Here is a 12332-nt window from a genome sequence, read left to right as displayed (position 1 = left end):
CGCATAATTGGCCTCCCTGAGGCTTTTGGAGCGGACTCCCTCATAGATATATGCTCACTACGTATACCTCAAGCGCTTGGGGTCACCTCCCCTTGTGCGACCGAACGGGCCCACCGCCTGAGACCACCTTCAAATGAGCGCCGTACACCCCGGCCGGTTATAGTGCGCTACCTCAATTACATGGATAGGGTCAATATACTCAAGTCATACCGCAATTCCAAGGCACTCCAGCTTGATGGCCACAAGCTCCTAATATTTGCCGACTACTCACAGGAGGTCTCTAAACGACGCAAGGCGCTGCAATCTGTATGTAACGCCCTTTTCCAACAAGGCATAAAATTTACCTTGGCCTATCCTGCCACTCTTCGCTTTACGGCCCCTTCTGGAGAATCCAAGTCTAATCTTCGCATGCCTATGGACACCTTTGGACCCCCTCTACCTCACTCCCATCGAGTACAAGCACCCAGAAACCAAAGAAGTCCCCGCAGAGATCCAGCTAAAAAGCTTCACCTGACAGACCTCTCTGGGAAACAGAAACCCACTTGGGCCTACATCCACTCCACTCTCGGACAAGGGAAGTACCCTTCTCCACCACTCTTGCTATGTTATTCGCCTTAGCAACTCATGCATGCCACTTCCTATGGCTTCCTCCTCCTTAATCGCTGCATTCTTATTGTCGCATCTACCTGACAACTACCTGATTTATAACTGCTTGGTTGGTCTGCCTTATTCGCCTTACGCTGTTTGACGATTGTTCTTCTTGTGTTTTAGGTAATCAGTACCAGCCATCCACTACTACGGCACGGCTGATGGTGCCACGGCTGTTCAACTCTCGGGGAGACTCTTCATCCTCTGGTATTCTCACAAACTCAGCTTTTCCCGCCTCATTCAAACTTCATGTCAAGTAAGTGGGGGCGGGGGCGTTCCGTGCGGACTCCGCACTGGCACCTCCCGGTAACGTGTAGTGGTCGGTACACGCATGTGGAAAAAAGTGAAGTGCTGTCTCCCATGGGTATGTTCATGCCCTTTTTTTGATTGTTTTAGGTTTTGCTTGGTACACATCGTTTTGCCAATCTCCTTCACCCCTACCAACCCGTCCCCTGTACTGACCTCGTGCGCGCTTACTCCAACGCCTCTGCCTCCTAATATGGCCGCTGCCAATCCAGATGCCCTAGAGTTATATTCTTGTCCATTGATCCTACATCCCCTCTGATCAATTTATTAATGTAGTCTCTTGGAATGTGAAAGGTCTACGCTCCCCAAATAAACATATGGCGATCCTTCGCCAACTAAAGTGCTTGAAGACGGATATAGCCCTTTTGCAGGAAACTCATGACCACCTACAACTCACTGATGCTTGGCGGTTATCCCAACCAGAAGGCAGGGGCTCTACGTTTTTTTCTCCAACCCCCATAACTCCCTTTCGAGAATAGACTACACCTTCCTGAATGCCCCCCTGTTGCCCTTAGTCGTGGACTCCCACATTCACGAATTAGCCATTTCCGACCACGCTCCAATATCGCGTACGCTCTCCGGCCTCTCCCCTCATCGGCTGGATGGCGATTCACTTACTTTTTGACGCAAGACGACCACTTAGCCTCCATTGTCCGGGAAACCTGGGAAGAATTTGCCGACACAAATTCAGTCCATACGACCGACCCCAATCTCTTCTGGGAAACAGGAAAGATTGTTCTCAGGGGAAGGATTCTCTCCTACCCTGTCGGCGATAAAAGATCTATACGTAAAAAATATACGGAAGCCAGTGCCACTCTTCAGGCGGCCCAATTGGCCCTAGCCCGAACTAACTCCCTAAAAGGACCGCCTGGCGTGAAGCCAAAGCTGCCTTTGATTCTTAGGAGGCAGCGCAGGAGAGACTCCACTCATCCCTCCAAGATCTCCAATACCACAAGTTTGGCAACAAACCGGGCAAACTCCTAGTCAAACTTTTTAAAGGCCCATTCACCACTACTCCCATCATGGCCTTGAAAAAACATAATGGCTCTATAGCCACATCCTCCACTGACATTGCAGATGTCCTGGCCCAGCTTTACAGCACGCTATATAGTGCGGAACAATCCGACGCGGCCGTTGCCTCCTCCTGGCTAGACCAGGTTCACCTCCCGACTATCGACGACACCCTTCTATTTGCACCGAATGCCCCTATCAGTCTGGAAGAGGTTACCCAAACTATCAAACAACTGCCCTCAGGCAAAGCCCCCGGTCCTGACGGGTTCACGTCTGACTTCTACAAATTAGCGGTAGATATCATTGCCCCCACCCTTCAAACTACTTACCAGCATATTCTTGATGGTAATGCATATTTCCCAACGGGACTGCAAGCACATATTAAACTTATAACCAAAAAAAGGGAAAGATCCGACTGAAACCCGCCTCCTATCGCCCCATCTCCTTGTTGAACTTGGATGGCAAAATCCTATCTAAAATCATCGCTAACAGACTTGCCCCCATTATGCCGACTCTCATACACCCAGCCCAAGCTGGTTTTACGTTGGACAGGTCGGCAAAAGCCAACACTAGGAAAGTGCTAGCCGATCTGGAGGCTGCCCAACGCTCGCAGGACACAGAAATGGCTATTCTTTCCCTAGACGCAGAAAAAGCCTTTGATATGGTGGCTATCGGATGGCTTCACAAGGTACTGGCGCGTTTTGACTTTTCAGGTCCATTTATCCACCTTATCAAAGCCATGTACTCCAAGCCATCAGCAAACATTATTGCCAATGGGCAGGTCTCGGCCCCCATATTGTTAGGTAGGGGCACGAGACAAGACTTCCCTTTATCCCCTCTCCTATTTAACCTAACCTTGGAACCCCAGGCCAGGCTAATTCTACATCACCCCTACCTCCACGGCATCCGAATAGGTACACAGGAACTGCGAATCGCACTTTTCGCAAACGACATCCTTATCTTCACCTCTAGCCCCCGGAGAGATGCTACCATAATTCACCAACTATTTGAGAAATTCCGCACCTGCTCGGGCCTAAAGATTAATTTAGGTAAAAGTGAATTGTTACCCCTAGGCCGCTATATGCAGCGACCACGCCCCGAGCCCTCTCTTTTCTCTGTAGCCAAAGACTTTATCACCTACTTAGGTATTAAAATTGGAAAACCCTGTCATCCATCTACCACCTCAACTTCCCACCTGTCATTGCAAAAATCACTGCTTAATTGGAGACTTGGACTCATTTCCCACTCTCCCTCTTTGGCAGATGCCACCTCTTCAAGATGGTTAGTTTCCATAAACTTTTGTATCCACTTCAGACCATCCCAATCCTGATCAAACATAAAGATCAGAAGAAGTTCAGAAATTACACAGAGCCCTCACCTCTTTCCTTTTCCTTTGGAAAGGTAAAAAAACCACGCATGGCCCTGCAAAAGCTGTTCCTGGCCAAAAAGGAAGGGGGGGGGGTGGCACTCCCAAATGTCAGTCTTTATAACCCGTCCTGTTTTCTTAGGGTGGGGCTGGATTGGATTGGCAAAACATCCAAATACTCTAACTATGCACTGGAATCCCAATTGGTTACCCCCTATACTTTATGAGCAATGTTGCATTGCAAACACAGGGACATACCACACCCCCTCAGGAACAACATTTTATTGCGGGACACTGTCATTACGTGGAGGGAACTGCAGAAAAAACTGAAAGGAACCTCTACCATGTCGTCACACCTGCCCATAGCGGGCCACCCTCTGTTCCCTCAGGCGCAACAGTTGCATCCATTCACCTCCTGGCCATCAAAGGGCCTCCAATATTTCGCTCAACTCTTCGACCCAGACAACGGCAAACCCCTCGAGATACCTCATATTCTTACACAATTTGACCTATCCAAAGGGCACACGCTGGGTATTCTACAAGCCACGAGCTTTGTGGCAAAAATTTGTCGCACACGTTCCCTTCGCTTTCAAAAGAATCTGATACTTACCTCGAACTCCAACTTCATAAAATCTCGGACATCTACCAAGGTTTCCCCAACCACCCCATGATATCTAAATCTGCATTTGTCACTACCCCTTGGGAAAAAGACTTCCCTGCCCAAGATGCTTATGGCAGTATCCTCACTAGTTACCTAACCACCGGCAAGTATATCACCAATGAGTTTTGGAGGGAACAGCAATTTAAGATTCTTCACCGCAGCTACATCCCGTACCTCCGGAACCAATCCGCATCACCTGCTCCCTGCTGCCCGTTTTGTTTTTTTACCCAAGCCATCTCTAGCACACAGACTTTGGTACTGCCCTCGGATTCAGTCTTTTTGGAGCCAGGTAAACCAGTATATAACCTCCAAGACGGTCCTCACTTGCTAGTATTTGGCTCCTTCACTAGGCTTACCCAAACTCTCTCTAGTCCACAATCTTGCATCCTCCAAAACCACAAATCTTGGCTGAATACTTGCTACATGGTGGCCAGGAGGTCCATCTTGGCCAAATGGACACAAACATCCTTATGTTCCTTATCAGACTTTATAACAGGACTGCAGCAACTCTATGACAAGGAAACTCGATTTTAAAACCTCCAATCTCAGTAACTCTGCTACCTTCCACCGCAAATGGGCTCCTTTCCTGCGGAATTGAACTCCCACCGCTAGCCCTTTTGGATTCCCCAACCACTGCTCACAGATACATAGAGGAGGGCGAAAGGACCCATTTCTGGAGCCACGTCCCCAGCTCCGTATTCTCTAGACCTTTCACACAAAACCCTCTCATCTTGGCATCGCTGTCTCTACTGTATTGAAGGTTTTGTTCAGACTAACCTGGATGTGCAGTCAATATCTTGGAATATTCCCTGTTCTAAAGTCTTATTTCATGTTTCTCATTGGCGGAGAGTTCCTCACCCCTCGTCCCTCCCCCCCTTTTAACCCTGCCACACTCGGATTGCCTGGCTATCATGCCTTATTTGTGACTCTGTGGATTATTCTATACTTCCTCAGTTTTACCAAGCTCTTGTTCAACTATTATATACGCTGTATACTGTTAACGTTATTATTGTTCCTTTGTTTGACGATATAATACAATAAAATCTTATTAAAAAAAAAAAAAAAAAAAAGAAACACGAAAGCAAGCTACACATGAGGGGGAGAACCTCTGGGTGATTCCAAGATGGAAAAGGACCTGGGGGTCCTAGTGGACAACAGGCTTGGAAGTGGCATGCAATGCCAAGCCGCTGCAAGCAAAGCCTACAAAATACTGGCATGTATAAAAAAGGGGATTCACTCCAGAAATAAAGAGATTATTCTCCCACTCTACAAGTCCCTGGTCCAGCCACACCTGGAGTATGCCGTCCAGTTCTGGGCACCGGTCCTCAGAAAGGATGTGCTGGAACTGGAGAGAGTCCAGAGAAGGGCAACAAAAATAATTAGGGGAATGGAGGACATCAGCTATGAGGAAAGACTACGGGCACTGGACTTATTCTCTCTGGAGAGACGCTTGAGGGGGGATATATCAATGTACAAATACTGTACTGGTGAGGACCCTAGCATAAACTTTTCAGAGAAAGGGAATACAATAAGACACGGGGCCACTCACTAAAACTAGAGGAAAAATGTTTTAACCTAAAAATACGTAAGGGGTTCTTTACTATCAGAGCAGTAAGGATGTGGAATTCTCTTCCACAAAGCAGTGGTATCAGCAGGGATCATCGATAGCTTCAAAAAACGATTAGATGGGCACCTTAAAGACCACAACATACAGGGGTATACAATGTACGTTTAACATCAAATCACACATCATAGGATGAACTAGATGGACTGATGTCTTTTTTCAACCTCACAAACCATGTAACTATGTAACTCTGGTGAAGTCTTCTCTTGATTGTTGACTTTGAGACACATACACCTACCTCCTGGAGAGTGTTCTTGATCTGGCCAACTGTTCTGAAGGGTGTTTTCTTCACCAGGGAAATAATTCCGCGGTCATCCACCACAGTTGTTTTCCGTGGTCTTCCGAGTCTTTTGGTGTTGCTGATCTCACCAACGGTGCGTTCTTTCTTTTTAAGGATGTTCCAAACAGTTGATTTGGCCACACCTAATGTTTTTGCTATCTCTCTGATGGCAGCAACAGATTCAAAATGCAAATAGCAAACTTGAAATGAACTCTGGACCTTTTATCTGCTCCTTGTAGACGGGATAATGAGGGAATAACACACACCTGGCCATGGAACAGCTGAGCGGCCAATTGTTCCATTACCAAGCACATATACATACTGTTGTAATTCCTACACATTTCACCTGATTTGGATGTAAATACCCTCAAATTAAAGCTGAAAATCTGCAGTTAGAGCACATCTTGTTTGTTTCATTTCAAATACATTGTGGTGGTGTATAGAGCCAAAAAGATTAGAATTGTGTCGATGTGCCAATATTTATGGACCTGACTGTACATTTAAAAAGGCTCATTTCTTAGACACCATGGGGTTGATTTACTAATACTGGATTGCGCAAAGTCTGGTGCAGCTGTGCATGGTAGCCAATCAGCTTCTAACTTCAGCTTGTTCAATTAAGCTTTGACAAAAGAAAAAAAAAAACCTGGAAGCTGATTGGTTTCTATGAAGAGCTGCACCTGATTTTGCACTCTCCAGCTTTAGTAAATCAACCTCATGGTGTCTAAGAATTGAGCATAATTCCCATTTCTATTTGATATACGGCAGTAATATCAGAGTGCAAAGTCAAATGTTTTTATAAAAAAAAGACCAATCATATCTGCATGAATAAACTACAAAATAGATTTTTGGTAACATGGGAGAATATATGGACTAACAAAGGAAAAAAAAAAACATAGCACTGCTTGGACAAAAAATACTATATACTGAATCTGTAACACCTGGTTACCCATCCTTTTTTCAAAACTTACACTTGTTGGATCTAGGAAAAGCATAGATGATATTGCACTACCACAATATATGATGCAATTACAACATTTTTTACTTCACCTCCTATTACTTTGTATCTGGCATTACTGATAAATACAGCTCTAAAACACACTGAGCTGATGAACAAAGTATACTTTAATTTGGAACAATTACAGAGTTAAAAAAAAAAAAAAAAAGATAACCCATATATAGAATTTACTTACCCGTAGGCATTTCCTGCAATACTGCATTTTTTAAACTGCATAACATTGCACGTTAGGGTTCCAGTTTTGTCAGAAAATATGTATTTTACCTAAATTTAAAAAAAAACACAAGATACAAAACACAGAAATTAGAACCCACTGTTAATGTAACAGACAGCACAAAAACCTGTTAGTAGTATATATGAACATTAAAAAAAGCAAATAATTAAAAAAAAAAAAAAAAAAAACACACACAACTTTGTCCCTGCTTTACTACCAGGTATCACTGATCTGGAAGAAGTATGCAGCCTATGAAGTCCAACCTTTTAATTGGCATACCTGATCAAGCTTTAACTGTGCTATTATGCCTGAAGGGCAGGGAGTTCTGCTGGATCATGTGACCACTGCGACAGCCTACTACAGTGGTCTTATGATTAGGCAGAACTCCCTGCCCCTCAGACATAAAAGTGCAGCTAAAGCTTATTGGGAGGCAGGTCACAGCAGCTCCCAATCAATATTAGGGACAGGAAGCTGTATCTGACAGCTTGGTCACTATGCTGGGAACATGCAGTGTGCACCTTTTTAGCACAGAAACCTGCACTGCCCATGGATGCATATGTGCGGTTTGTGGGCGTTAAAGCCCACCCTCTTTGCTGCCGCACATATGCGTTAAATGGGTGGCAAGAGGTTAATGCAACAAAGATGCCCATGCATGTGCCAGTTCGGCTTATATTTAATTTGTTAGCAAGACATCCATCTATGGAGTACTCCTAATTTCTGGTTGTTATCCAAGTGCACACCGTTCAGGCAGGACGAAAAGTTTTGTTTAATAAACGTATGTCTCTTCTTTTGAACCTACAAGGGAGTACCAATCATCTAGGATTGTTACGTTTTTGACATACTAAGGCAACCGGTGTGATCTTTGCTTGTAAAGGCATAGCAAAGGAAGAAAAAAAGTTTTCAGTTTCTTTAACTCACCTGCCCCAGTTCCTCATTGAGATTAGATGTCCTGGCCATGGCAGAGGTGTCTGTTGCTTCATAGTGCATGTCTATGTCCTGATCACACAAAAAAAAAAAAAATGAAAAGTAATATACTGTATATGTAGTATTTTTCTATATACATTGTTTAAAAAAAGTTAAAGAGACACTTTTTAATCAGTAATAACTCTTGGGATATTGATCTGGTCAGTTAAGTAGCAGAGGGTGTTGTTAACAGTTTCAGCTGCTTTGGTGTTAATTAAATTAACATGTGCACTAGATGGGCAACAATGAGATGACCTCCAAAACAGATTTGGAGGTCATCTCATTTACCTGGATTTACAGGTGGAGGGCACTGACGTTTTTTTCCCTACTCATCTTTTCTGACTGATTTTCACTAGTATTGCATTTGGCTAGGGTCAGTGTCACTACTGGTAGCATGAGGCGATACCTGGACCCTATAGAGGTTGCACAGGCAGTCCAACTCCTCCAGGATGGCACATCAAAACGTGCCATTGGCAGGTTTTCTCTATCTCACAGCAGAGTCTCAAGAGCATGGAGGAGATTCCAGAAGACAGGCAGTAACTCTAGGAGAGCTGGACAGGGCCGTAGAAGGTACTTAACCCATCAGCAGGACTGGTATCTGCTCCTTTGTGCAAGGAGTAACAGGATGAGCACTTCCAGAGCCCCTACAAAATGACCTCCAGCAGGCTATTGGTGTGAATGTCTCTGACCAAACAGAAACAGATTCCATTAGGGTGGCCTGAGGGCCCAATATCTTCTAGTGCAGTGGTTCTCAACTCCAGTCCTCAGGACCCATTAACAGGCCAGGTTTTAAGTATTACCTTGGGGAGATGCAGACCAGAATACTGCAATCACTGAGCAGCCTGTTGGTGGGTCCAGAGGACCGGAGTTGAGAACCACTGCTCTAGTGGGCCCTGTGCTCACTGTCCGGCACCATGGAGCTTGATTAGCATTTGCCATTGAACACCAGAATTGGCTGGTCTGCCACTGGCGCCCTGTGCTTTTACAGATGGGAGAATGTTCACCCTGAGCACATGACAGACGTGAAGAGGTCTGGAGAAGCCATGGAGAACGTTATGCTGCCTGTAACATTGGTCAGCATGACCGGTTTTTGGTGGTGGGTCAGTGATGGTCTGGGGAGGCATATCCATTGAGGGATTCACAGACCTCTACAGGCTAGACAATGGCACCCTGACTGCCATTAGGTATCAGGATGAAATCTTTGGATCCATTGTCAGACCCTACGCTGGTGCGTTGGGTCCTGACTTCCTCCTTGTGCATGACAATGACCAGCCTCATGTGGTGAAAGTATGCACCCAATTCCTAGAGGATGAAGAAATTGATACCATTGATGGCCCCCACGCACGCCTGACATAAATCCAATAGAAAACCTCTGAAATATTATGTTTTGGTCCATCTGATGCCACCAGGTTGAACCTCAGTGTGTTCAGGAGCTCAGTGATGCCGTGATCCAGATCTGGGAGGAAATAGCCCAGGACACCATCCGTCGTCTCATTAGGCGCATGCCCCGATGTTGTCAGGCATACATACAAGCACGTGGGGGCCATATAAACTACAGAGTACCATTTTGAGTTGCTGCAATGAAATTTCAGCAAAATGGACTAGCCTGCTGCTTCATTTTATCACTTTGATTTTGGGGATGTTTTTGAATTCAGCCCTCTGTGGGTTGATCATTTTCATTTCCATCAAACGATGCGGCATCCTTCGTTCCTAACATATTACCCAGTCAATATCAGTACGGTTATCCAGCATTATATTTTTCCCCATTGAGATCTGATTTGCTTTCAAAGTACAAAAATACACATACATGCAATACAACACAACAAACCAAATCGATAGTTTAATAGTTTAAGTTGAAACACCTACCCAGTTTATGAAGTATGCTTGTATAAATTTCACCACTTCCAAAGTTACCAGCAAACTGATGGGTATGAGATTGTTGAAGAGAATGATAAATGTTAAAAAATTCAGTCCAAAGTTGTTAGCTCCACCATCTGTTCAGTGATCACAGATAAAGGAATATGTTACAATTGCTTCCAGACAAGTGACTTGCTTTTCATACAAAACAATCTGCCACACAGCCCACAGCATATCTCTACAGCAGACTAATGCTCTTAACACTTTTGCTGCCTTTTCCAAATGTGATCATACTCCAAACAGAGTGTAATCTCTAACCGTTTAAATATTACCAAGAACAAGATCTGTTGATGAACCGACCATCTTTCCCCTACTACTACCCTGACAAATGGCAACATCTGAACATTTTGGGAGAATATCTACCTCTTTTCAACAGGGAGCCCTTTTAAATTTGCACCTCGTGAATTGTATATCCCTGTGACCAGGATGTTACTGTATATGACCTAAAAGCCAATTGTTATAAAGGCAGTGCTCAGCCAATCATTGCATTCCATGTGACGACAATTTTTTGGGGTTTTTAGTTGTGGTAGGTTAGGGCAATGTGTGTATAACCAGATCTGATGTAATTATTCAATGAGAAAAAAATGAGAAAAAAAAACAAAAAAAAACAAAGTTATTATTACCTGTTACCTTGAATCTTCCAGGACGGCTTAATGAGAGATAGACTCCCCCCCACCAAGCACAGCAAACACAATCCACATTAGTTTAGATACAGGTCTGAGACCATAGTTCCTCAGTAATAATAAATAACCAAAGGCACAGACAATGTCCGTGTTATCACCCATACTACAATACACATACCAGGGCGGGAAGCAGCGCCGCTCTGGAAGATTCCTGCAAATTAAATTAACAAATAAATTAGTTTTTCCCCAGTCATCTTCCAGGACAGCTTAATGAGAGTGACATTACAGAAACCATAACTGCTAAGGGGGGGCCACAGCCTGAAGCACTTTTCATGCGACTTCGGGGAGCGATTTGACAGACATCTGCACTCGCATTCGTTATCCAGACTGGATTCTCCAAGATTTCCCTTTTGACAAGCTGTCTTCCTGCAGCCACCAATGCAAGGACTCTTACTTCATCTGGCAGGGTTACTCAATCCTTCAAGGTACTCTGTTGCCGCAATTTACAGTTTACGCTTGAGTATACGTCCCTTCCGGTCGCAGTGGAACCCAAGTTGGGACCAGCGCAGCCCGAGCGAGCACCGCCAACCAGGAAGTCTCTTCAGCCGCATGAGATTGCATCCATTGCAAGGCTTTTCTTACTATTCAAAAATGTGAGTGTTATTCGTGTTTTATTTAATAAATCATTTAAACAGGATTACACTATTTTGAGTCTTCCTTCCTTACAGGCCCATACCATATTGGTCCATCTGGGGGAGATCGATTATTGGAATCTAACCAGTCCCAAGGAAAAAGATCCCATTCCACACCGGACTAAGCGTGTTTGACCCACATGCAGTATTGCTAGGGGGTCCTGGCAGTCTGGTAAGTTGAAGTATCCATAGGGAGTGGATCCTCACGATATTGTACTTTACTTTGGCACGGATTGGCAATGATCAGCATAATAAGGAGCACCTAAGCACATTGCACTTTCACTGGCTACTTGCTTAGAGAACTGAACTTTTTTTGGGACTTCTTTATATATCTGTATATTTATTCATATGTTATATTGATTTATGCACATGTAATTATGTATGTATGCATACAAACTTCAATATTATTTGTATTTGATTTGCACTATTGAGGCACTTCAGAGGAATTTTCACTTTAGGGTGGAGATGCAACAGCCAAGGCCATATCAGTTTTGCACTATTGCACGTTTACAATTTACACATTTGTCACCTTATTCAGTATACCTATTTTGCGCTGTGCACCACTGTCTTTGTCACTCTGTTGCCCGTTTCACACTGACAGGGAAAAATTCTGCACCATCCTTATGTGCGCCTGCGCCTAGGAGATTGCTGGGATAGATGCCGTCATCAGACTCAACAGCCTCCTCATCTCTTTGATGGACACTGCCTGTCTCAGGAGACAATTGGAATTTTCTATCTTCAATAGATCTTTCTTTTCTTCTGGTAAATATATTTTTGCTTCCCCTGAACCCAGTATGTAACGTAGAAAGACAACTTTCTGTGATTGTCGCAAATTTGACTTTTCCAAGTTCACAATCCACCCCAGCGATTGCAGATGGTTTATTGTGTAGATTAGGTTTTTCTCCAGCTCTGTGGAGGACTTTGCAAATACCAGCAAATCGTCCAGGTAGGGTATTATCTGGATACTTGAGGTCCTCAACCCCTGTAAGGCTTCTACCAGGACCTTTGTGAA

At 44.3% G+C, this 12332-nt stretch overlaps 1 protein-coding gene across 4 annotated transcripts in view; it reads right to left on the bottom strand.

Moving 5' to 3' along the window:
- Positions 1-12332, bottom strand: part of ATP8A1 (ATPase phospholipid transporting 8A1) — a 473872-nt gene that overhangs the window by 179543 nt on the left and 281997 nt on the right. For all 4 annotated transcript variants that reach the window (XM_082272128.1, XM_082272127.1, XM_082272129.1 and 1 more), the window contains 3 exons: positions 9955-10082; positions 8044-8121; positions 7087-7175 (listed from right to left, as the gene is read on the bottom strand). In XM_082272128.1, the coding sequence (XP_082128254.1) occupies positions 7087-7175; positions 8044-8121; positions 9955-10082 (295 nt within the window). The remainder of the gene's footprint in view (positions 1-7086; positions 7176-8043; positions 8122-9954; positions 10083-12332) is intronic.

Source organism: Pelophylax lessonae (genome assembly GCF_965119305.1).
Source record: "Pelophylax lessonae genome assembly, chromosome: 1".
In the NCBI taxonomy this organism is placed as follows: domain Eukaryota; kingdom Metazoa; phylum Chordata; class Amphibia; order Anura; family Ranidae; genus Pelophylax; species Pelophylax lessonae.
The sequence above is the reverse complement of the archived record's forward strand: the minus strand, read 5'-3'. Positions and strand labels throughout refer to the sequence as shown.